Raw genomic sequence first — 25,136 nt, forward strand, 5'->3', positions numbered from 1 at the left:
ACCACACAGAGCCTTATAAACCTGCAGAAAACATCAGAACTACGTTATTATTTTTCCACCCTAGAGAAGGATCAACACTTCAACCAAAGATTGTTTATGTACAGTAGAAACAACTTTTATATACAGTAAACTGTCATCAAAAAGACCAATAGAATTCAGACCAGTGCCAAGAATTTTACACTGAACATTGATACCACCACTGTACCATTTAATTTTTACAAAATCCTCTTTAACATTTTCATGTAATTGAGAACCGACAGTAAATGTACAGCCACTCCGCAGGGTTTGTAGCCACAACACAACAAAACCCTACAAACCCTCAACAATAATAAAAATAAAGGGTTTTTCACTGCCACCTGTCACATTAAAGCTCGCAGTATGAGAGCCTGTTTACACCTGGTATTAAAATGTGTCTTAGCTGATCTGATCACAAGTTGACAGCTTTAAATACAAGTGTGAATGCACTGAAGTAACACCTACTCCACTGACGTCCTGTAAATACACACAAACCAGCTGTCTGGTTTGATTTATTGCAATGCAGCTTATGTGTTTGGGTTCTCTTACCTGCCAAGATAAACAGCAGATGTTTGTGATCACAATGTTTGTTTCATCTGATTTCACCTATGAACTTGTAACCACAATAATATCCCCAGACTCCCCTAAAAAAATAAAAAAAAAAAACCCTGCAATTTTGATAAACTTTGGGGAACAGCTACACCAAATCCTTAATCATTCGCGCTTTTGTCAGTTTATTGTGTCGTATTGCTGTGAACTGAGCTGTCTATTTATGATCAGATCACCTAAAACGCTTGTTAATACCAGGTGTAAACAGGCTGCCAGTCCCTCTAAACTATACTGAACTGCATCTGTGAACACTGTACAAAAATGGAGACAATATGAGCCGTTTTTGTCCATTACTGAGAGGCTTGTCTTTGATTTCTGAGCTGTCTCATGTGCTGTAGGTCTCCTGACACTGACATTCTGTTTTCAGTCTCCTGATACCAGATTTTGTTCACCACATGAACCTCTGTGTGGCCTCGCTGTCCGGCCAGTGGAATGTCTTCGTGATGAAGATGTAAAGCGTGGCGGCATTGACCGCCGTGTACAGCAGAAACTCTATGATGAGTCTGGGCAGCGAGGGGAGAGGCATGTGCAGGCGGTACATCAGGTACGGGACGATGAAGTACCTGAACTCCAGCAGCTTCTGGGGCACGGTGGCGGCCAGAAGGCAAGCCAGGAACGCCAAACTCCAGAACAGCGACCGTGACCTGAAGGAGTCCAGAAAATTCCACCCTGCAAACACGTACGCAGGAACGAGGAGGAAGCGCACCAGCTCGTGCCTCTGGAAGATCCTCTTCCACACATAGAAGGGAAAGTGGCGGTTATCTGCCAGGAGGTACTTATGGACGAAGGTGAACTTCCACACAAGGAGCAAAGAGACGCCGGTGACGAAGAGGAAGAATAATGGCTGCTTTTTCAGTGCCTGGAGGAAGCGAAGAACGCGATGGTAGCACAGCGAGACGGGGAGTGAGAAGAAGAGGGTGAAGGAGAAGAAATAGAAGAGTTGAGGGAAGTTGAGGCAGGCCTCGTGGCTCGTCCTGTCACCCACCACTATCCCATCATTCAGCACCACGAACACCAGGAAACCCACACCGACCACTGCGTAAGGCCACGCCACCAGCAGCACTGCCTTCACGTGACTGGGCGAGGTGAGGAACTCCAGCGTGAAAAGCGCCACCTTCTTTGCTCCGCTGAAGGACAGAGGCACCTGCGACGGAGGAGACTTCTCGTCCCTCTTTTTTGCGTGCTCCACCCTCCACGCCTCGTCCATTTTGGCAGCCACCAGCGTGCCCGCGCAGAAGGCCACCCAGATGATGTTGGTCTGCCGGAAGAGAATGGAGCAGACGCCGAGGAACGCAGAGGCCTTGTGGCAGCCGTAGAGCGTCATGAGGTATGTGAAGAGGATGAAGAAAGTAGATCCGGCGTCAGTGTAGTAGAGGAAGTTGAAGAAGTAGAGCACGGGGAAGGTGGACAGAGAAAGCGCGGAGAGGACACGGCGTGAGGTTGTTCGTGTCTGAAAGAGAGGAAACAAGACATTAGAAGGCAAGAAAATGAGAAACATGATCATGTATAATCATCTTCATCAGGCCGTCATACCTTCTCCCTCAAGTGCAGCTTGCAGACGAGCAGGTAGAGCAGGTAAAGGTTGCCGCAGTTGAAGAGCAGGTTGATGAAGCGCAGCATGGCAGTGGAGCACACCACAGCGCCTGTCAGGTCAGCGAGCCACACCACAGGCTTGATGACTCCCACAGAGACAAGGTAAAGGCCTGGGAGTGTGGTGATCATCGGGTCCCACTGCACAACGATCAAAAACATGTTAAAGGGGCACTCCAGCAATTTTACGTGAAGACAACTTTACTCGACTTGTTCAGTGATACTCAGCTTGTGACGATTAGACAGAACTTCATTCATATAAGAGGAAACCTTTGTGCCAGAGATCTCTCGAAAATTGCAGTAACATAAGAATAAAAGCAGTTTATCGTCATATTAAACTGAATATATTTGGGGTTTGGAATGATTAAAAAAACATTTAAAAACAACACCTTGGACTTTGAAAAAAAAACAAATGTTAAATCCTGTGGAGGGGCGCTTCAAATTTTGTTATGAAACACACTGTCTGGGGCTGAAACTCATGATTATTTTCATTATTGATTATCTTTAACAAAATAAAAAGCTGGAACCAGGAAGTGCTTGAAATTTTTGCTTGAAAAATGACTAAAATTATTAATCGGTTATCACAATGGCTGGCAATTAATTTTCTTTTGATCGATTAATATGGATTAATGGACTAATTGTGGCAACTCTAGCTCTGATACTTAATATTATATGCAAATAAATATATTACATTACATGTAACACATCTTCTTAATACATATTGATTTTTGTTAGATTTTCAGTATTTATTGTACTAGTATTTATAATTTAATGCAAACCCGAAAGGTAGTTAGAAGTCTTTTTTATATATAAAATAAAACATAAAATAACGAAATTAATAATAATAATTACAACTATTTATTAGTATTTTTTTTTAAATAAAACATCAATTCATGATAGTGACTGACTTAAAATGTGAAAAATAAAGGATGGTGATGCTCCTTTAATCCCAACCTTCCTACCATAAAGCTAACCTGCATATATCCTACCGTACTTTAAGGAAGACACATCTCCATTAATGCCATTCTATATATCCGACATGGAGATTAAAAGGTCTCCAGGCTGCCACATCATTTTAACAGACAAAAGCTCTGCTGTTAGCTAACCTTAATCCGCTAAACGACAATGAGAGACTCGCTTTCATGGCACGGCCACTTTCAGATCGCCCTTTTTTACCTCGTTGAATTTTCCATGGCAGTATTTCTGAGCTTGTGGGACGTGAAAAATCTCGTCCATGTAGGGCTCCCTCTGCTCCCGGGTGACTCTGGAGAACAGCAGGCAGGAGATCAGAAAGTTGGTGCTGCAGAGAGCAGTGAAGATGTAGCCTTCAAATTTCTCCATGTTTGATGATGAAATCCGATGTAAAAGTAAAAGTACATTAAAGCTAGCGGTAAAAATGTTGTGTTGACCGCATAACGATCAGGTTCGGGTATTAAAACCACTGTAAAATCACAATTCAAAGGGAAACTGATTGCACTCTGTCCAGTTCAGATAAACGGAAGAGTTTTTAGATTTGACAGCTGGCAGTCCGCCTCAGAAACACGCTCGGGACGGAAACTCATGTATGTATATTAGTTCCTGGATTGAGGTGGCTAGTTTAGGACCACATTTATATCTTATAATAATAACCATAATTATACATGTGATAATTTATAAAATTTAATACTTTAATATATCGTTTTATTGCTTTTGTGGTACTGTTGTTCTAAATAGGAACTTTCCTCCCGAGTGGTGTCACCGTGTTATGGTTCCCCTCGTGTACAGACGTTCACGTGAAGCGCGTATTCCTCATAGTTCGTTAAGAAAAATATCAACATGCATTTAACTCATGAATTAGAGCTTTTTCCCGACCACAGAGTGACTCAAATGCTTTTTAAGGAGGTGAAAAATGCCGCAGAGCTGAGACAGAGCGCTGTGGAGGGTAAAATAAGTGGAGCCTTGATCAACCCGACGATGGTGAGACATTTTCATTCAGCATTAGCGACGTTTTGTTCAACATTTGTGAACAGAAAGTATATTATTGGGTATATTCATCAGCGAAGAACATTAATTGGTCCCTGTGCCATCTTTTATACCAAACAGGAAGTAAAAAGAGTAAGAAAAACTGTGGACCTTAATTCATCACCAGGCTTTCTTTTCCAGCTGGTGAATCCTTTCCAAGTGATGGTTGCTGCCAACAAAGCTGTTAACTTACAGAAAACGGGGAAAATGAAGACAAGAAGTTTGTTTTCAGAAATCATCTTCAACCTGTCACCTACTAATAATGTAAGTCATTAACTTAATTTCAGTTTCTTTATATCATTGCCCATTTCCTGATGCATCTGTTGAATCATAACCCTCGCATCGTGATTTGTCACATTTTGCCAGATTCTTGCTAATACGGTCTTTTCTTTCTTTAACTGTCTTGTATGGAGGATCGTGTAACTTTTCATGGTGTCAGAACAACAGCCTTGCTTTCAGCTTTGTGACAATACATTTTCCAGCTAATCCAATAGGGGTTTAAAGTGTATTTAGCATAAGGAGCAGGGCAATTTTCAATTCACCAAATTTGGGAATAAGAGTATTTTTTTACTGGACAAGAGCAGTGAGAAAAAGTAGTCTACAAAGTAAGTAGTAATTAAAGCTGTCATGCAAATGTGGAGGAATAAAAAGTATAACATATAGCTCTGAAATATAGTGGAGTAGGAGTATAAAGTTGCATAAAAAATACTGAGGTAAAGTATAAGTACCTCCAATTTGTGCTTAAGTACAGTACTTAAATAAATATGCTTCATTAAATTCCGCCACTCAGACACACAGCAAGTCTGTAACTTGCACGATCTGAACAGGCCGTGAATAAATTTAAAACAGAGGTGTTGTGTATGCTTTCTCTAATACAGATCTCAGAGGCGTTTAAAAGGTTTGGGATCTCTGATGGCGATGACTCTGTTCTGGTGGTCCTGGTTCACAGTGAAGACACATCGCAGCTTCTGGCAGACATCACAGCCAGGGTGGACGGACGGCAGGTTCCAGTGGAAGATGTTTCCTCGCTGTCAGATGAGGCAAAAATCAAAAAGGTTCTCCATCTCTGCTTTTATTTTACTAGACTCATCCCATGTAATGTGGACTTGCATGAGCATCTGTGTGTGTAGGGTTTTTTTGTTTTGTTTTTTTGCTAGACAACTCATTTAGTTAAAATCTAGGACATGCACAAACATGCAGTAACTGTATGCGCTTCATTATTACATTTATGACATCTGCTTTTTTTTTTTTTTTTGAAAGAAATGAATTTCTATAGATTTTCTGTTAATCTTTCCCATTTTTTGGCTTTGTTTCAGCTGTATAAAGTCACTCCCCAGGAGGAGAAGTGCGGGACTCTGCTGGACGCAGTTGTATGCAGGATGGCCACCAAGGACGTCATGTAGTTTCAACAGTCAAAATGACCAAAACAGGACTTTTAAAAAAAAGGAATTTGTGCCTTTTTCATACAAGATGTGGGGAATGTGAAGTCCCAAAACTGCAAACATTGTATTTTGTGCACTCCATGCAAACTCAAATCATCATTAACAATAGAAAAAGGTCACATTTTATGTACGTCAGGCTTATTTTTCACATATCTGTCCTCCTGGTTGCATTTTCTATATAATTAGACTAGTAACTGTTGTGGAAAAAGTTTGAGAGGCAGTTGAGGAAGTTATATCACTTTATTTTGCATCATCTCAAGTTCCTCCAGCAACTTATCATTATTCTCAGTCTTTCCTTTGAACGTTTTTTGGTGACAGTTATTTTTATGTCTGAAAGTTTAAGGTGGGGTCTGAGTGTTTTGACAGCAGGGGACAGTGATGTAAAGCTGCCAGAAATTGGGGAATAATGAATCCAGAGTGCTCGGTGCCAAATATCAGTCAGATTTCAAGAGGATTAAAAGCATCCACAACAGATTCAGAGTTGAAACAAATCAGTCAAAACCCTGTCAACCCAAGAAGATGATAATATTAAATGTGCTGGTTCTCTAAAACATTTTAGCCTTATTCTTTTTTTTATTCCTTTACCTTGATTGAAGCTTTGAAATTATTTTTCTTTCCAAATTTGAAATCTTCACAGCTTGTTACATGGTTAAGAGATGACATGTACAATACATGAAGAAAAGGCAGAGATGTGTAAGAAAAGTCACATATTTGTGTATATTTGTCAGTCAGGGAAGTTGGCGAGCTCATCCTTTCCGACGTTGCCTCCACTGAGGATACACACCACGTTCTTCCCCTCCAGGTCGGGTATCTTGTTATTAACAATGGCGGCGAAGGCGGCGGAGCCCGACGGCTCCACCACAAGTCCAGACCTGTAGAGGATGGAGACCGCCGCCTTGATCTCCTCGTCATTTATAAGGACGATTCCCTCCACGTAACGCCGACATAACTCGAAGGGCAGTTTGCCTGGGATACAAAAGGAAAGTGTTAAGGTTCTCAGTCAACAAAAACAAAACTCTTGTTTTCCTTAATGAACTTGATTTTTGGAAAAATATCATCTTTAATGGGAGGCTCGCCTCCCACTTTGAAAGCCTCTGTAGCAGTCAAGAGAAAGATTGACAGAAGTTGCTTGAATGATACCTGCAAAAGGTGGTGCAAGTCCTGATGCGACGCTCTTGGTGTCCATGCCGACTGGCTTCTTCTCAATGAAACTTCTGTACATGGTGCAGGCTGAGTTCAAACAGAAAACAACAAACTCACAACAGGCCTGAAGTTCACTGAACTGTCTTCATATGAGGCTAGGTGACACTTCTGCTCCTCTTTAAGGCCCTTTTCCACCCACTTAGCTCTGGTTCTTGAACTTGTTCCATTCAAGATTCTCTGAATCTATGTGCTATCTTTTAAGACTGTCTGTGTTTCAACCAGTTTTGAGCAGAACCATCATAATCCACGGCCTTGCACAGTGCACAGCAACCTGTAGAACATGACACGTCCACTTTGGTTCATTTTTGGTGGAAATGCACAGAGGGGTTCAAAAGTAGGTGCTTGAAGCGGAACAGTGCCAGTTCCTTGTTGGTGGAAAAGGGCCTTATGTTTGCTTTACCTCCTTCTGGTTCCACACCATAGATTCTGGTCTTAACACAGCCGGACAGTTTGATGGCAGCAGCCACACCAGCCAGCAGCCCCCCTCCGCCACAGCACACCACCACCACATCAGGCTCGGGCATCACCTCCAGCAACCTCTATACCTAGACTGGACACACAAATGGTGCATATTTGATTTTTGGGTCCAGAATCAGGGTGTTTGCTTTACCTAACACATTAGCAGTAAGTTCTAAAAGATGAAATTTAGAATAAACCAAAATCCACTGTCTGTCCTGAGTGTACCTGGCGTGTCCTGCTATTAGATCCAGGTCATCATAGGAGTGCAGAAAGGTCATGTTGTTCTCCTGAACACAGCGGTTCACCACATTCATCAGACAAGAGGTGGGAACTCGCTCCACCTCCACCCCGAAACTCTGAGGACAAGAACGACACGTTCATCGCTGAGTTTAACTGCAGTTGAAGGGATCTGAATGTGTCCATGTCCTCTGACTGACCTGTATGAGGATGGATCTGGACACCGGGGCAGTTTCTGGCATCACCACCTTACCCTTGGACCCGTAGTGTTTTGAGGCGTACGCAAAAGACTTCCCATAGTTCCCAGCAGACATGGTGACAAAATGACCACCTTTCGCTCTCCTGGCGAACTGATTGGCCACTCCTCTGATCTTAAACGACCCTGTCAACACATGAGTCATCATTAGAGAACTGTAAGGTGCGACTGTGTGACGTGAATCAAAGTGGTTTCCTCTGACCGGTTCTCTGCATGTTCTCCAGTTTGATGTGGATGTTGCAGTGGATGTCGAGAGGCAGGGTGGTCTGGCGCCAGGGGATCATGGGAGTGTTGAGGACACCCAGGGGGCTCCTTCTCACCGTCTCCCTGGCTTCTCTCAGCAGATCCAGGGTGACGGCGTCAGCAGACACCTCAGCCATCTATGTCAGAAACACACACTTTAATATAAATGGCGCTTACAGTTTTTCCAAAGTCAGATTCACGATTTTTCTAAGAATTATTTCACTTCTTCATCTCATTAAATCAGATGTTATTTTGCTATAAACAACCAAAATTATGTTTAATGATAGCATTCTACAGAAGGATGACAAATTCAAGGAAAGAACAGTTTCATGTTTCAAAATGTGTCACCTGCCTGAGCCAATGTTGAACTTATTTTATTTCTTTATCAAAATGCAAATTATTCAGTTAGGTAGTGATTTATTATGAAAGTCACTTGTGACAAAGACAGCGTATGTAATGGAGGGAACATATTTTGCAGTTTTATCAATAAACTTTCTTATCTAAATTGTCATCAAGCTACTGAAACAGTAAACTTTCACTGGTATTTTAAATAATTATAAACAACTATACATTTTTTTTTTAAAAAAAGACAGGAGCAAAAAAAGGGATCATATATAAACAGAATGTTGCCTATAAATCTAACAAACAAAAGCAATACAGATTATGTTCTGTTAAAAATAAATAAATAAAGTTTTCATATAGGCAACCATACATTGATACTAATACAGTTGTGAGAGGCCAGTATTGGGCTGCTAATATCAGTCAACTGATACACTGGTTGGGCTCTATCATATATACAATTAGTTTATAAATTCATCATTTTAAGCATGAATTTCATAAATTAATGTTCTCAATAATAAAAATACTAAGTGCTTTTTTAAAAATTATTACTGCAGTAGTTTATAAATATGTTTATAGTATTTCACATCGGTCCTGAACACTACCCTAACTTCATCTCCTTTACAAAATACGAAGAATGTAGTGAATAATTATGCTACAATTATCTAGCAATAATGTAAAAATCAGTAATGCAAAGATTTCAACTGGTCTGCTGACACTGGACATGTGAGGAGTCCACGAACCCGGACAGATTTATGAAGAAAAGCTGATAAACGTTGAAAAACAAAACCCACTTTTAAGAAAAGGCCGTTTAGTTAATCCAATAGATATGTTTGGTACATTAGGCTTATTTTTCACTCACCTTGTTATTTGTTTGTGTTTTTGAGTCACTTTAAAGAGTGACGGCTCCGTGCTGTTTACAGTGTTACAATTTTGCGGCTCCCAGCAGCAGGGTTGCCAGGTCTGCAATTTTCTCCGGGGTTTGGGCTACTTTTAATCTATTGATGCGAGTTGACTTTGTTGTCTGCTGATTAAGCAGACCTATTTTGCTGGCAAACTGCATTGATAGTGTATTTCATAAATAAAAATTGATGCCGTACATCATATGATTTATTCATATTCATCACATAATGGGTTGGATTTGTCACCCAGACCTGGCAACACTGCCGGTTGGCGTAATAGTTCCACTTTGAAACGTGTTTCCAGACGGACATTAATATTAAACGGACCGCAAACATGGCTGCTTCTGTTAGTGGCAACAGAGAGCAGTTAGCTAAGTTTTCTTAGTTATACAAGAAAATAGTATTAATAGGAAGAAGTAGAATTTGTAAACATGGGTGTTATTCGACACGTCGTGTGCGCCATGTCTGGCGGCGTTGACAGCTCTGTGGCAGCGTTGTTACTGAAGAGAAGAGGTGAGAAAAACCTGTTAAATTTCATAAATACTCACAGAAATACACCAGAACCCCGGCTTGTTAATGCTGAGTGGTTAGATAACTAGTGATAACCGTTCTACCTGAATACGAAAGAAGAAAGGCAGCTATATATTTTTTCCTAATTTTAAAATATGTTGGAACATAATGTTCTGCTTCTGTTGCCACATGTGCTAGCATAATCAAACACTTATTTTTGTCTCCCATGTTTGTCTTCCATGTGAAGGCTACAATGTAACAGGAGTTTTCATGAAGAACTGGGACTCGTTGGATGAGAAAGGGGTGTGCACTACAGAGAAAGACTGTGAGGACGCCTACAGAGTGTGCCAGAGCCTGGACATGCCCTTCCACCAAGTGTCTTATGTCAAAGAGTACTGGAACGAAGTTTTCAGGTATTTGTGGCTGCCATGCAGAAATCATAACTCGCGCATGCGTGCGTGTGCACATGCCTGTGTGCTAAAACTCTGCAGCTCACACAAAAAAAATCTAGATGGATAAAAACTACTACATCACACAAATATTCATCAAATATGTGTTTATGTTCTTGCCTTTTTCTGTAACATCATCATTTGGCATTTCCCTCGAATTTAAATCCAAAATTCATTCACATAATGATATGACAATTTATTTATTATAGAATGAAATGAAAGATAAATGGATGAAATGTTTCAGGTGAGAAGAAGATTAAAGATTCAGGTCTAAAGATGTCGGTACCTCTCCAGGTCTGACAGTGCACTCCAGCAGAGCCTCGTCTTCTTGTAATGAATGTAATGAAATGATAGCAACGCATTAGACTTTGAAATCGCACAAATTAGAGTTAGCTTTTTTCATTTGATAAAAAGAACACATGTTATAGGCCCTTTTAAGATATAAATTAAATAATGGAATTTCCAAAAAAAATCTGCAACTTGAATTTCTGTGTGGGTGTCTGTTGGGAGGGCGGGGCGCCCTGCCAAATACACTATAGGGGAATGCTGTGCTATGCTGTTCACATAGAGTGACCTAGGTTAATTAGAAATGTTATTTATTAGCATTGACCCTGCTAACAAGTCCCCTACTCTATATTAATACCCGCTACTCTTAGTAGCACCCATGTTGTTTCCACTTCATGACTTAAAAGCACATGAACACATTAAACTTAGAATAATCAATTTCCATCTCGGAAACTGGGACTGAAGCAGTGGTTTGGTTATATAAGATGAGATGTACAAAAAAATCACAGTAATTAGAAGCAGAGGATCAATACCACAAACTAATTTCACCACCTCAAGAGGTGAGTGAGTTCAGGATTTTGTCATATCATCAACTGAAGAATACCTTGAAATATTGTGAAATTACTTTACGGCCGTGGTGCACCTTCTCTGCTCACGCATCTTTGTCACCCTATCACCCCCTAACAGGTTTTCTTGCCTGACAACAATGTTTAAACTTTGCAGCTCTTTAATGTGCGTGTCACATCTGTTTTTTGCCACTTTCAGTAACCTGTTGAAGGAATATGAGAAGGGAAGAACACCAAACCCAGATATACTATGCAACAAGCACATCAAATTCAACCATTTCCACAAGTATGCAGTCAACACTCTGGGTATGTAATCATAATGTGATCGTACACTTGCATGAACTCAGTTTAAGATATTTGTTGGCTTATCTTTTGGAAGTGGAACACAATACAAATGTCTTTTTAAATAAGACTTTTAATTAGTGTTGCGCTGTTGTTGACTAAGGTGCTGACGCCATGGCAACAGGCCACTATGCCAGGACGTCGCAGGAGGACGAAGAGGTTTTCCAACAGACGCACACAGCCCCGTCTACCTCTCTCTTCAGAGATCGATTTGAGATCAGAAATCGTAGGTTTGACTCTTGTCCCCAAGTTTACTGGTTCGCTGCCCTTCTGATCTCTATTCTTACAAGTCGCACCACAGCTTTAAGGTCAACTGTTTCTCTTCCTTCTGCTCAGCGGTGAGGTTGTACAAAGGAGCAGATCTCCTCAAAGACCAGACCTTCTTCCTTAGTCAGATCTCCCAGGATGCCTTGCGTCAAACCATGTTCCCACTGGCCGGACTCACCAAAGAATTTGTCAAAAAGATTGCTGCTGAGGCGGGGTTTCACCATGTGCTGAAGAGGAAAGAGGTTGTCACACAAATAAATTTTAAGACATTTAATTCATGTTTAGATTACATCAAGACAGCATAAACAGGGTTGTGATTTTGTATTGACATTGTACGCTAACAGTAAACTGTGTTAACGTTTTTCCAGAGTATGGGCATCTGCTTCATTGGAGAGAGAAACTTTGAAAACTTTATCTTGGAGGTGAGAATTAAAACTTTAACATTTTTTGTTCCACATCATTTGGCTTGTTTTCTTCTATATATATATATAAAACAAAAACACGTAATCCTATACATAAATCTGTTTTCAGTATCTGGAACCTAAACCAGGGAACTTTGTCTCCATTGAGGATGGGACTGTCATGGGAACACACAAAGGTATGTTTGTGGTTGGGCTTAAAATCACTGTTTTCTGCTTTATTTTCCATCTATCCTCATCAATATGCTTCAAATTTGTGCTCCAAACCAATTACACTTAAAACAACTCATTGTGCACATTGTGTCCCATCTTTCGTCTCCTGTTTATCCATCCAGGCTGGTTCACTCTGACGCTGGGCCAGAGAGCGAAGATAGGAGGGCAGAGAGACGCCTGGTTTGTGGTGGACAAAGACATCACTACTGGAGATGTGTTTGTGGTGAGAAACTCTGGTGTTGTTGTTAAACTGGAAGCATCTGTCTTGTCTTGTGTAAAATCTTGTTGTTGTTGTTTCTCCCTTGAAGAAAATGCTCCATAGCATTTAAGATTGACATAGATTTTTCTAATCTTTTTTAGGTGTAGCCAAGCCTGCAACACGGTATGAAACTTTTTGCTTTTACTTTAATCCTTACATTTCTTGTGGATTAGGCTCCAACAACCAATCACCCGGCTCTTTTCCGTGACACGGTACGGACCGACCGTTTCCACTGGGTGACCGTCGACCCGCCTCCCGAACTGGTCAGGACCCAAATGATGGAGTGTCATTTCCGCTTCATCCACCAGATGCCACTCGGTGAGTTTTATGTTATCGGTGTCTGCACATTGAAATAATTTAATTAAAAAAAAAGAGGTAATGAAAGGTATTATTTACTGAATGAGAAAATGACCCTTTTTTGTTCTTTGCAGTTCCCTGTACGGTGACACTGAACATGAACGGCTCTGTGTGGATCTCACTCTCTCAGCCAGTCAGAGCTTTGACACCTGGACAGGTAACTGCTACAGAGTAACTGTGTTGATCTGTGCTGTTATACCAGTAAATAACGCCAAAATCCTCATAGGACTAGTATGTCCTTCTATCCATTCCTTCCCCAGTTTGCTGTTCTCTACAAAGGAGATGAGTGTTTGGGTAGTGGGAAGATCATCCAGCTGGGGCCCAGCGAATACACACTCCAGCGGGGCAGAGAACGGCTTTTAGCAGCCACGCAGCACAAGGAGCAGCAGACCCCCGAACCAGTCAGCTGAGGTGACCTCACAGCCCGGCAGCAGTGGAAATGAGCTCTGTCCGGTACATTAGGGAGAGATCCCTGTCAGACGGGGCTTTGTGATGTGGTGCCTGGTCTGGAGGCCATGTTGGAGGCTGTAAACAGCTGATTTGACATATCAACAGTATTGATAACAAAATGACAAAAGGGTTGATTTCTGTACCGTTTCTGCATACAAGCCAAAGAGTGTTTTGGAATAGAGAAACAAGATGGTAATAAGACGGTTTACTAAGTGATCATTGATTCAGTCATTTAACCTTTATTTATATTTGAGAGAACATTGAGGGACGTCCCTTATTACAGTGACATCAAGTCAGTTACAGAAACAAAGAAAAGGAAAAAATCAACAACAAAGGGATACTCTAATAAACAAAAGGTAATACCGTAATTGGCTAATATTATGCCATTAAAAGTTTTAGGGAAGATATTTTGATACGTAAGTTATCGGAATAATATGCAACAATTTCCTAAAAACAACGCATCGACTCAAATAAACATCACCACTTATGACTCACTAGAAGTGTGTGGTGGTGGTTGTGTCTCCAGAGAAACTGTCGTCTGCCTGTATTTCCTTATTTTTCTCATTATTTTGCTGTGCGTCGATATTTGACGTCCTGGGATGTTCTGGTGCATTTAAGAACCGCTTGGATAAATTCTACTGATTCTAGCTTTAAGATGATTAAAATGTAAAACAGGTATATAAAAAGCCTTTCCAACTTTTACACCTAACATCGCTGCATGGTTGTACACAGACACCACAGCAAACACTGTCAGGTACAGTATTTCTGCTTGTAATATACATGGTTTGCCACTGAGTGTTCTTGATGTCATTAGATCTGTTGTTATTGTTTGCTATGCATTGAAAAGAGGGCCTCAATCTTGAAACACGGTTATTTAAGGCAAAAAAGACTGGTGTATGTATTCAAGAAGAGCTGGATGTATTTATCATTACAGTCGGTCAGCAGTCGACGTTCTGACTTGTGGTCTGGATGAAAAGGTGTCTTCTTCAAAGCTGCTGATGTTAACTGGTGTTTTATTTGCTGTTAGAGTAGGAAACCTGTGAGTAACTCAAGAAAACTAAGGCATAGGTTCAGGTTCTCGTGGCATTTGACTCTGAGTTAGCATAATTAACTACTACACATACTATTTATACCTCTTGACTTGGGCAGTGAATGAAACTGTGATGTTCTCTTTGGTTATTCAGTCTAGTTGTATATAACTTGTCATTTACTGCATCTTTTCCTGTCATCTCAGAGGAAGCTCATGTTATCATTGGCTTTCCCTCCTGTCCTTCAGTCCTGTTCACCCTGCCTCTGTCTGTGCCAACTGCAAACCTACATTTCATCAGTGATCAATATTAATATGTGACTCTACTTGGTTCTTTGAACCATTATTACAAAACAAGATAGTTTTTCTTTGTTTGTGCACTGATAAATCAAATTAATACTTTAATACTAAAGTAGAAAGAAAGTACAGAGTTGTCACTCTGCACCCATTTCTCCTCAAAGGAGAAATTTTGTTAAAAAGCCAGTTATTGGTGAACATAGGAGAAATTATTGCCTAAAACATGCCAAGTTAAATGATTGCAACTGAACAATAAAAACAAATATGGTGTAATTGTTATTTTACACGTTTGAGACAGTTTCTAACAATGTGCCAGCTGGTTCAATTGTTCTAAATTGCTGAAAAGAGAATTAAATTGTTGAATTTGTTGTTACATAATTGTTTTATATTGCTCCGTATTTGTGAAATATAGATATTTTAATAGTTGTTTAGAAAATCCTATAAATAAATTTTAAGTGCCTTTTATCTTTTGATTACGTTGTTGTTGGTAGTGGAACATGAGTGCTTCCTTTACTACAAACTGTAAATGCTTGAACATTTATGAATGAGTGAATAAACCTAACAAGTGATGTGCTGACTTGTTTTTCATCAGCCTTTATACATAAGTATCCTATCCTCAGTGAGTATATACTTGATAAAGAAATGTATGGTCGTGTATTGGTTGTTCTACAACTATTGATCCATAGGGGGGCGCTATTATACAAGCTTAACCTCCTGAGTGAACCAGTTGTTCTTGGGTCAGTATTGTTTTGCACAAACAACATACTGTATATTCTAATCAATCCTAATGACAGTAACGGCCTAGCCTAATTGCACAGATATGACTTCATCATGTTCTCTGTTTACTCATTATAAGTACTTTTTGAAAAGTTTCCCCGTTAGTCAGCTCAGAACTGGGTTTCTTGTGGGGAAAAAAACCTAAACAAATGTAATCAGAATACCCAGAAAATAATGATAAGACAAGATAACCCTTTATTTGTCCCACAGTGGGTAAATTTGCAGTGTTACAGCAGCAAAGTAGCAAATAGGAGATATCAAAATACAAATAAGCATCAATAACAAGCAATAAATAAATGAACAAGCAATGTAAACAAGAGTAAATACAAAAATAGGAACAATACATACAATATAAACAGACTTAACAGTTGAATTTACACCATTGCACATAGGAAATATTGGTGGCTCAAACAGTAATAACCTTGAGAAATTAATTAATTTGTTAATATACCATTGTGCAACACTTTAAAGTTAAATAATACATCCAAAAACCAAAAGCCAAAAAAGAGAGAAAAAATTAGATGCATAATAAAGCGTTATCTAATATTATTAACTATTAGTTTAAGCTTATTAAATGAAACCATGCTTATTTTCTGACATGTTCTCCTAAAATTATTACTGCGCAATGACCATTCAACAATCTCTCAATGAAGGCCATAATCATATATTAATAAATAAACATAATAATATTTTTTTATCACATTAACAGATGAGTGACTCCTGATTTAAAGCTACTACAAGGAATTTATATACTATGTTAGAGGCCCCTGTGAACAACAGCGTGTTTTCACCATCATAACCACAAAATGTAATGTCAAAAATAAAATTATCTGCAGAAAAATCTCGTCCTGCTTCTTTTTTTAACTAGATAATTTGCCTGTGTGGAAATGAAAACACGGGCTCATTTCGTCTGATTACACGAAAAATCCGACCCACTCGGAAGCATCAACAATAATAATATAGATATAGCCAATCCTCTTGCTGGAAGTCTCGTTTACCTTCATATTTCATATCGAGGCATCAGAATGAAAAATGAGTATGTTTCATAACCCAGTTAAAACCTTTGTTGTAGCTTTAAGTTTTCTGAAAAGTCAACACCTTTTCCTAAAAATTGCGGAGGTCTAAGTTCAGCTACTCTTTATGTCTTCTTTAATGCACCATCACTGCTTACAACTACTCCAACAACCGACAGTTGAGAAGTGATCCACACTCAGACACGCATTAGGAATTTTACCCAACTCTCTCCTTATTGTAATAACAATGCACTTGCGCGCATTGGTCACCCGGTCGCCCCACTTCCTAAATCTCCATGAGAAAAAAAAAAGCCCCCCCATGAAAGCGTCCCAGAGGGTGAACACAGCAGGTTTATGGTAATAAGCCTCTGAGGAGGAGAGGAGGAGGAGGCGGAGGAGGAGGAGAACCACGGAGCCATTTTGTACTCATTTTAAACTCAGTGTGGGTTAACGCAGCCGCTGCGCGCCGTGGATACACTGATACTATGGATACGGAGCGTCTTTTTCCACGTTAAAACTTCACAATGAGGGATAAAAGTAAAGCGCGGTGTTGGGAGAGGGAGAGTTAATGCTTTTCTGGAGGAGTTTCGGTGAAGTTGAACGGGATTTGGCAGGTTTAAAAGCATGGAGCTGTCGATGTATTGGATTTGGGTTTGTGTCCTGTTCAGCGTGCCGCTTGCGGGATGTTTGGAGATGCACCTTTCGGAGACTTTACAGCCCGGGACGCTTTTGGCGAACCTGTCGCTCGGCCCTGGATGGACTTATAAAATCGACAGGACTTTATCCGCTAAATTCATTCAAAGCGTTTTCCAAGTTGGGAGGCACGATGGAGTTGTCCGCCTGTCTCACAAAGTTCAGTGTGCGCACATACCGAGGAACCCAGCACCTGTTTATTTCAGAACAGGTTCCTCGACATCTGGAGACGTTATTCTCACACAGTTTAATGTGTTTGTTCACGGACAGGACTGTTTTATTAAATACAAGAGAAAGAAAGTGCCAGGTAAGCCAGACATTCAAATTAAACACCTCTCAAAACTGGAAGCGACTTCCTGCTTACCCACAGGTAAGCTGCTTTTGAATGTAACAGAACTTTTGCCTGCCCTTACAAGGAGCACAACCTTTTTGGACCGCATGTGTGTTGGAAAGGAATTGAGCGCAGTGTTCAGGCATGGGGATTTGTTCCTGGCCAGTGACTTATGTCTTGAGCACAGAGGACAGCCCGAGGTGAATTTGCACTGTGCGCTGCACGGCTCTCCAGGCGGCAGGCTCTCTGTGCAGCTCAGTCTGACGCTTGAAAAAGTGCCGAAACAACATGGATCCCTTGAAACCGTCCACAGAAAGTCTGGCAAGTTGATCCGCAGGGGTAAGCGACAGGTAAACTCGTCTCCCCAGTTCCAACTCCCCAACTATCAGGTGTCTGTGCCCGAGAATGAGCCTGCGGGGACGCGGGTTATCACCCTGAAAGCCACTGACCCGGATGATGGAGAGGCAGGGAGGCTGGAGTACAGCATGGAAGCCTTGTTTGACCGTAGGTCCAATGACTTTTTCGACATTGATTCTCAGACAGGGAGCATAACAACTGTCCAACCACTAGACCGAGAAGTCAAAGACACACATGTTTTCAAAGTCACTGTAACTGACAATGGCTCCCCTAAAAGATCTGCCACTTCTTACCTCACTGTCACTGTAAGTGACACTAATGACCACAGCCCTGTGTTTGAGCAAACTGAATACCGTGTCAGCATCCGGGAGAATGTAGAAGTGGGGTTTGAAGTGATGACAATCCGAGCCACAGATGGAGATGCTCCCTCTAATGCCAACATGATTTATAAAATTGTGAATGGCGAAGGAGTTAACTCTGTTTTTGAAATTGACCCCCGAAATGGACTTGTGAGGATCAGAGAGCGACCTGACAGGGAGACCCGTGCCCAGTACCAGCTCATTGTTGAGGCCAACGACCAGGGCAAAGACCCAGGTCCCCGCAGTGCCACCGCCACTGTCCACATCTCTGTGGAGGATGAGAATGACAACTACCCACAGTTCAGTGAGAAGAGGTATGTGGTACAGGTCCCAGAGAATGTGGCGGTCAACACTAAAGTCATCCAGGTGGAAGCTACAGACAAAGACGAAGGGAACAATGCAAAAGTTCATTACAGCATCATCAGTGGCAACGTTAAAGGACAGTTCTACATTCACTCTCCCACCGGAGTGATAGACGTCATCAATCCTCTGGACTATGAGATGATTCGGGAGTATAATTTGCGGATTAAAGCTCAAGATGGTGGCAGGCCTCCTTTAATAAATGGCACAGGGATGGTGGTGGTGCAAGTGGTGGATGTAAACGACAATGCCCCCATGTTTGTCAGCACACCTTTCCAGGCTACTGTGTTGGAAAATGTTGCTATAGGGTACTCTGTGATCCACATTCAAGCAATTGATGGTGACTCAGGAGAAAACGCCCGTCTGGAATACCGGTTAATTGACACCACGCCTGGTTTTCCCTTCACCATCAACAACAGCACAGGATGGATAACGGTGAGTGACGAGCTTGACAGGGAGACCACTGACTTCTACAACTTTGGTGTGGAGGCGAGAGATCATGGGATACCTGTGATGTCCTCCTCAGCCAGCGTCAGCATCACTGTGCTTGATGTGAATGACAACGTACCCACATTTACAGAGAAGATCTACTCACTTAAAGTAAATGAAGATGCTGTTGTTGGGACCAGTGTATTGACAGTGACGGCTGTGGATAGGGACGTCAATAGTGTGGTGACCTATCAGATCTCCAGTGGCAACACCAGGAACCGCTTCGCCATCACTAGCCAGAGCGGTGGTGGTCTCATCACTTTAGCCCTCCCCTTGGACTACAAACAGGAACGCCAGTACGTCCTGACAGTCACTGCCAGTGATGGAACACGCTATGACACTGCTCAGGTGTTCATCAATGTGACAGACGCCAATACACACCGGCCCGTCTTCCAAAGTGCCAACTACCAGGTGATGCTCAGCGAAGAAAAACCGGTGGGCTCTACTGTGGTGGTGATCAGTGCAACGGATGAGGACACAGGGGAAAATGCTCGCATCACTTATGTGATGGAGGACAATGTTCCTCAGTTTAAAATTGACCCGGATACAGGTGCCATCACAACACAAATGGAAATTGATTATGAAGATCAGGCCTCCTACACATTAGCTGTCATTGCCAGAGACAATGGCATCCCTCAGAAATCTGATACCACCTATGTGGAGATTATCATCCTTGATGCCAATGATAATACTCCTCAGTTTCTTAGGGATATGTACCAGGGGACTGTATTTGAAGATGCACCTGTGTACACCAGCGTCCTCCAGATCTCTGCTTCAGATAGAGATTCTGGCTCTAATGGCCGGGTGAGCTATACATTTCAGGGTGGCGATGACGGAGACGGGGATTTCATCATAGAGCGTTCCTCTGGTATCATCAGAACTGCTCGCAAACTGGATCGGGAGAATGTTCCTGTTTACAATCTGAAGGCCTATGCTGTTGATATGGGGGTTCCTCCTCTTAAAGCAGCTGTTCCAATTCATGTGGTTGTCCAAGACATAAATGACAATGCTCCAGTCTTTGAGCAGGATGAGCTGTTCATTGACGTGGAGGAGAACAGCCCGGTGGGGTCCGTAGTGGCTCGGATCTCTGCCACCGACCCTGATGAGGGCACCAATGCTCAGATCATGTACCAGATCGTGGAGGGGAATATTCCAGAGGTTTTCCAGCTAGACATTTTTAACGGTGACCTCATTGCACTCACAGACCTGGATTATGAGACTAAAACAGAGTATGTCATAGTCGTCCAGGCCACCTCAGCACCACTAGTGAGTCGGGCCACTGTGCATATCCGCCTGAAAGACATGAATGACAATCAGCCAGTGCTGCAGAACTTTGAGATTATTTTCAACAACTACGTCACAAACAAGTCCAACAGTTTTCCATCAGGAATAATAGGAAAGGTACCAGCTCACGACCCGGATGTGTCGGATAAGCTACGGTATAAGTTTGAATCTGGAAATGAACTCCGTCTGCTGCTGTTGAACGAGGACACTGGGGATCTGAGGTTGAGCAGGGACCTAGATAATGACAGGCCTCTGGAAGCACCCATGACCATCTCTGTGTCAGGTAAGGAACATGTCAGAAATTGTCCTTTCATCTTATTTTCAAGCTGTTTTTATGAGAAAATTCTCACCTGTCTTGTCAGTTACATGTGTCAGTACATGCAAAAAAGGTGATAAAATGTGTCAAAGATGAAAATTTGAGTCATTGCATGTGATGTATCTTCACACAGCAGAATCAATTTGAAATAGAGACAGAGAGCAGGTTTCGGCTGCAGTGTTGACTGTATGTTCAGTAAATGTTTGCTGCAGGCTCTGTGCAGGATCCGGTTGTGCTGCTTTTGTGCCATTTGGGTGATAAATGTAGTGTGCAAGTGGTTGGTTGAGGTAATAAAAGGTGCTATTAGAAGGGCACCCGCATAACCGAACTGCTTTGTTGTAGCATATATGTGGGTTTCTGTCACAAGTGGGAACACACACATGCATGTAATGTGCACAGATGATTTCCCTTAGAGCTAGAGTGCACTCTTTGAAGTGCTGAAGGCTGAAGGGTTCTGGCCTTCTGTAGGTGTGCTGCACTCAGCTTTATGAACATCTTGTGGCAAGATGTCTCCCAGGACTTCACCCAAGTAGCTTTCCTTGCTTTGCATGGTTTTTACAAGTTAGTTTTTACATGTTCACACTTGGAACTACCAGAATCTTGAATAAAAGAGGCATTTTAGATGCAGAGTTTTCTTTCTTAGGGTTTTCTGTAACACAGGTTTAGATCTCAAGGCTTGGGCGTTCATGTTACAAGGTCATGCAGAAAGAATTTGTGTTAAGTGGCTTTTTTTTTCAACTACAGAGGCAGACTTTGTTCTTTCAAGTTAAAGATTAGACAAATGCAAACACTTGGATATTCACACCTAAACTGGCAGAGTAACAGCTACAGTAGAGGCAAGCACACGCACACACTTTGGAAGAAAGCGCTGTGACATTAATCAGGCATTTGGACAGGCAGGATAAATCTAAAACCCTGACAGAGTAACTACCCTGTCACCCATTGACAGCTGGTTGCTCAACCCTTCTTTCTTTCTTTCTTTTTTCTTTCTTTCTTATTCTTTTCTCTTTCTCTCTGTCGGTTGATCTTCCAAAGCACATTAAGCCCCGAAATGGGCAAAAAGCCCAACCCAGCCAGATCTCGTCTGCTTGCCCTGTTTCTGTGTCACCCTATCATCTCCCCAAGCCAAGGAATGCCAGCATATCACACATACTGAGGGAATATTAATGAGCTGCGATTGAACAGCGCAAGCCCACATTTCCCAGTTCATCAATCTAATCATATTTGCGGTTATTTGAACTGTAGGGTCTGGAATTTTATGATGACTACAAAACTTTTTGCAAGCAAGAAAGTTTCTTATTTTTCCAGCTTGAATGCCTTTCTTTGATCATTTCATTAAAATGACATTTCCACCTCTTCTGGACAGCGATAGGGTGATATAGTAGTTGTTTAGCTGGACTTAAATTTGCAGTGTCACAAGTTAATGTTACACACAGTGCTTCATCAGGCACTGGTAGGCTGTCCCCAGATGTGTCTCCCTTTGTCTCTTAACAGTCTTGACTTGAGCCTCATCTTTGTTTTTGACAAGACAGACTGTCTTTTCTAAGTGCTTTATTGCAGTTATTGACAACCCGCAGAGCATCTGAGGAGGCAGCCACTGACCACAATAGTTACAGGCCTTACAGCCCCTTATTCATTGCCATGGCATTCATGTTTGTCAATAACAGCTGACAGCTCTTGCGGTATCCCTGACAACGGTGACCGCATGACTGTCCCAAAGGGGGCTGGACCTTACTTTATTAATTGTAGCCATGAGCACAGAAAACACACACAGATAAGTAAACGTGTTTATTCACAATTGATGATGCACATAGTCCAACCCCCCCTTTTGTGGTGGCTCATGCTGATGTCAAGTGTTAGGTAACCATTACTACTGATGTCTTGACCTTTCAACCCTGGGCTCTTGGGAGAGGAAGGCCAGAGGGGATTGTTGAGCTTATAGCCCCTTAACAAGCACTAAGAGACAAGACTCTTATTGTGTCTCTCCTGAAATCAGTCTCCCTCCCAATAGATCTCCCAAATTCTCGTTTTGAGTATTTAGTTTTATTGTGTGGCCATTGTTTTGACCTTTTCTTCTTGGGTCAATTTGGTTCTGAAGATCTAATGCCCAGCCTGGGATCTGAGTAGGACAGGGTCCAAATTAGACTGAGTCTAGGGTAGGGTCTGGTTTTACTACCATGCATCTTCAGTCTGTGCCTCAGTATGTCTGATTCCTGCATCATGCTGCTACCTCTCTGTTAGTGTCTGTTCTGGCTGATGGCAGTTATCCTCAGATCTATTAATTACATATGTTCTGATGTTGCTCAAGATCCCTTCGGGTGGGGTCTTTGTCTTTTGAAATTTAACTTATGCACGTCAGGTTTGGTTAGGATTTCTGTGTGTCAGTTTCAGGACAATTCTAGCTATCTGGATTCTAGTCTGATCTGTACATACAAGTTTGTTTGTTTTTTTCTGAGACATTATCCTTATCAGCTTGCCATGTTTGCTCACATCAGCATTCACTTCCATGAGTGATGGGATTGATCTGAGTGCATTAGCTCTGTCCTGCCTGCTTAACCCTGATTATTATGCCTGATCATTGGAACAAAAGACTGTTGATATATCACAGTGAGCATTGATTTTGGTGAAACTGAGATGAAGAGGTTGCCATCTGTCAAAAAGAGTGACTCATTTTCTTCCTCACATCCTCCTAATCAAGGCTGTTCTTTGAACCCGTTTAAGAAGTGCACAGGTCCTTTTTACAGAAGGCCTGAGAATCTTTTCTAGCCCTGTGCTGAAACAAGAATACTCTGATAAATCTCCTGAGATACACTCTCGTAACACACTCTGCTAGCCACAACACTGCTCTGTCTGTCTTCTTTCGCTCTCCCCCCGTACTTGTGTGTGTGAGCTGGTAGCCCCAAGGTTTGATGGCTAAAGGCTAGGTGTTCTCATTGTAAGAGCTCTTATCCTAGCTTGTCAAATTTCACTTAAAACCTTTGGGGTTTTCACTGTTTTCTAAAAGATGACTATCTGTCAATTTCTGACAGTCTCAAGCAGTATTTCAGTGTAGAACTCCTTTATCCTTGTTTTCTCTATTGAGCCTCAGTGTCCCTGTCAGGTCTGTGATTTTTTACAAATCAAAGCTAGCCTGCAGTGGTACACAGGAAACACTTCAAACACAAATTTGTAGTTGCTACATGGCTCTCAAACCAGCTGGTTGATTGCCAGAACTGACAGTCAGGCCCGCCATCTAAAGCCAAGATTTACCAGCGTGTGTTGTAAAAGTGCCATGGCTGTCAGCAATCTAGGTAATTAGTTATTTTCGAAAGTGGTGATGAAAACGAAGGGTTGATTTTAATCCTACCTGATTGGACTTTTGACCTGAGGGAAAATTTGTCTTGACAGAACTCTAAATTGATCCCAAGGAACCAATTTGAGCTGATTCAGATCATGGCTGCTGCACAAGCATTCATTGTCACAGTGATGATTTTTGGCCACAATGGGAACATAATGTTACATACGACACTGAGAAGATTGGTTCATTAGCCAGTGTGGATACACAGGGAAGGACAAAAAAAGCCTAATTTCTACTGCAGCTTGACTCTACTTGCTCTTCTTTGGTTTTCCATTGTTAACCACTAATTGGTCAGAGGGATCATCACCGGCACTCACATGGCACTGGACATCTTCCACAAACCTGGCATTTTTAAATAGCCAGGCTCCTATCAGTAGTGGCAGCAAATATTTCATTGACTTGACTCGAATATGGCAGTGTGTATGTTGTGTTGTGGTTGAGAGGGAGAGAGCAAACAGTGGGGAGGGGCAGTGAATGCAAGGTTAGGAGTGAAGTTTAGCAGTAAATGTAAATTTTATCCAGCAAAAAGTCCCTGCTCCAGGGAGATAGTGCTTTCCAAATCTACAGGAACTTTTGGGGTGGGGTTGCAGCACTGAACATTTTTGATGGATTGAGTACTTGCAGCGTTTTATTCCAGCCACCATTTAGAAAAATTATGTTTTTATACATTATTTTTGCACATGACTATATGATGGTACCATATAAAGCAATGGGCAAGCATCATTATTTGGAAAAATAAAACAAAAACCAAACTGATTTGCTGTTCATGAAAAGTGCCAGAAAATAAAATTCTACGAGTACGTGGACAGTCAGAAATGTTCAGCGCCGCAGTCCACACACCTATGTGTTGTTTCGCAACTGCTTGAAAACTGAGGGGGGTTTGTAGTGTTGGAGATATCAGGCTGTTTTATACGATGTTGCAGAGACAATCTCACCTACATTGAGGGGGTACTATCTGCAGTAGAAAGCAAAGAAGGGAAAACTACCTGGCACCAAAAGCAAGTGGAGTTGAGGCATACCGTGCAGTGGAAACACGGCAAAACATGTCTGTAGGGATGAAGTCAGTGATAAACTGCTTTGTTC

General features: G+C 41.7%; 5 protein-coding genes across 8 annotated transcripts in view; 3 read left to right on the top strand and 2 right to left on the bottom strand.

The window, feature by feature from the left end:
* Positions 1-675: 675 nt before the first annotated feature.
* Positions 676-3,790, bottom strand: alg10 (ALG10 alpha-1,2-mannosyltransferase). The gene is made up of 3 exons (XM_084710873.1): positions 3,391-3,790; positions 2,158-2,355; positions 676-2,074 (listed from the first exon to the last, which is right to left on the bottom strand). Exons 1-3 carry the CDS (start codon positions 3,553-3,555, stop codon positions 1,013-1,015), a joined length of 1,425 nt encoding a protein of 474 aa, XP_084566999.1. The 5' UTR covers positions 3,556-3,790; the 3' UTR covers positions 676-1,012.
* Positions 3,791-3,955: 165 nt separating this feature from the next.
* tprkb (Tp53rk binding protein) lies at positions 3,956-5,780 on the top strand. The gene is made up of 4 exons (XM_084711039.1): positions 3,956-4,170; positions 4,357-4,479; positions 5,094-5,270; positions 5,532-5,780. Exons 1-4 carry the CDS (start codon positions 4,030-4,032, stop codon positions 5,616-5,618), a joined length of 528 nt encoding a protein of 175 aa, XP_084567165.1. The 5' UTR covers positions 3,956-4,029; the 3' UTR covers positions 5,619-5,780.
* A 466-nt stretch (positions 5,781-6,246) lies between these two features.
* LOC146306674 (uncharacterized) lies at positions 6,247-8,309 on the bottom strand. Its single transcript, XM_084711015.1, is given in 7 exon segments — positions 6,247-6,623; positions 6,798-6,887; positions 7,261-7,393; positions 7,395-7,410; positions 7,545-7,675; positions 7,757-7,938; positions 8,015-8,309. Coding segments are annotated over 7 exon segments (972 nt in total). The 5' UTR covers positions 8,193-8,309; the 3' UTR covers positions 6,247-6,381.
* Positions 8,310-9,585: 1,276 nt separating this feature from the next.
* Positions 9,586-13,900, top strand: trmu (tRNA 5-methylaminomethyl-2-thiouridylate methyltransferase). The gene is made up of 11 exons (XM_084711408.1): positions 9,586-9,809; positions 10,054-10,219; positions 11,306-11,412; positions 11,552-11,674; positions 11,785-11,957; positions 12,084-12,137; positions 12,247-12,313; positions 12,470-12,570; positions 12,780-12,924; positions 13,038-13,120; positions 13,224-13,900. The coding sequence occupies exons 1-11, from the start codon at positions 9,728-9,730 to the stop codon at positions 13,371-13,373; spliced, it is 1,251 nt and encodes a 416-aa protein (XP_084567534.1). The 5' UTR covers positions 9,586-9,727; the 3' UTR covers positions 13,374-13,900.
* A 3,043-nt stretch (positions 13,901-16,943) lies between these two features.
* The window catches only part of celsr1a (cadherin EGF LAG seven-pass G-type receptor 1a), a 107,269-nt gene continuing 99,076 nt past the window's right edge, over positions 16,944-25,136 (top strand). For 2 of the 4 annotated variants that reach the window (XM_084710487.1, XM_084710488.1), the window contains exon 1: positions 17,137-20,683. In XM_084710487.1, coding sequence (XP_084566613.1) covers positions 17,152-20,683 — 3,532 coding nt within the window. In that variant the 5' untranslated portion in view covers positions 17,137-17,151. Of the gene's footprint in view, positions 20,684-25,136 lie in introns of all 4 variants that reach the window. The other 2 variants (XM_084710489.1, XM_084710490.1) reach the window with 2 other exon arrangements.

The sequence above is a fragment of the Lutjanus erythropterus genome, chromosome 22 (assembly GCF_056507025.1).
Source record: "Lutjanus erythropterus isolate fLutEry1 chromosome 22, fLutEry1.hap2, whole genome shotgun sequence".
Taxonomy (NCBI): domain Eukaryota; kingdom Metazoa; phylum Chordata; class Actinopteri; order Lutjaniformes; family Lutjanidae; genus Lutjanus; species Lutjanus erythropterus.

What these genes read in the sequence shown, in the direction of transcription:
- alg10 (XM_084710873.1), bottom strand. Translation starts at nt 3,555, where the DNA reads ATGGAGAAATTTGAAGGCTACATCTTCACTGCTCTCTGCAGCACCAAC. An exon ending in GCCATGGAAAATTCAACGAG is followed by an intron (nt 2,356 to 3,390) that starts GTAAAAAAGGGC and finishes ATCGTTGTGCAG; the next exon opens with TGGGACCCGATGATCACCAC. An exon ending in AGCTGCACTTGAGGGAGAAG is followed by an intron (nt 2,075 to 2,157) that starts GTATGACGGCCT and finishes CCTCTCTTTCAG; the next exon opens with ACACGAACAACCTCACGCCG.
- tprkb (XM_084711039.1), top strand. Translation starts at nt 4,030, where the DNA reads ATGCATTTAACTCATGAATTAGAGCTTTTTCCCGACCACAGAGTGACT. An exon ending in CCTTGATCAACCCGACGATG is followed by an intron (nt 4,171 to 4,356) that starts GTGAGACATTTT and finishes TTTCTTTTCCAG; the next exon opens with CTGGTGAATCCTTTCCAAGT. An exon ending in ACCTGTCACCTACTAATAAT is followed by an intron (nt 4,480 to 5,093) that starts GTAAGTCATTAA and finishes TCTCTAATACAG; the next exon opens with ATCTCAGAGGCGTTTAAAAG.
- trmu (XM_084711408.1), top strand. Translation starts at nt 9,728, where the DNA reads ATGGGTGTTATTCGACACGTCGTGTGCGCCATGTCTGGCGGCGTTGAC. An exon ending in GTATGCAGTCAACACTCTGG is followed by an intron (nt 11,413 to 11,551) that starts GTATGTAATCAT and finishes TTGTTGACTAAG; the next exon opens with GTGCTGACGCCATGGCAACA. An exon ending in CTACTGGAGATGTGTTTGTG is followed by an intron (nt 12,571 to 12,779) that starts GTGAGAAACTCT and finishes CTTGTGGATTAG; the next exon opens with GCTCCAACAACCAATCACCC.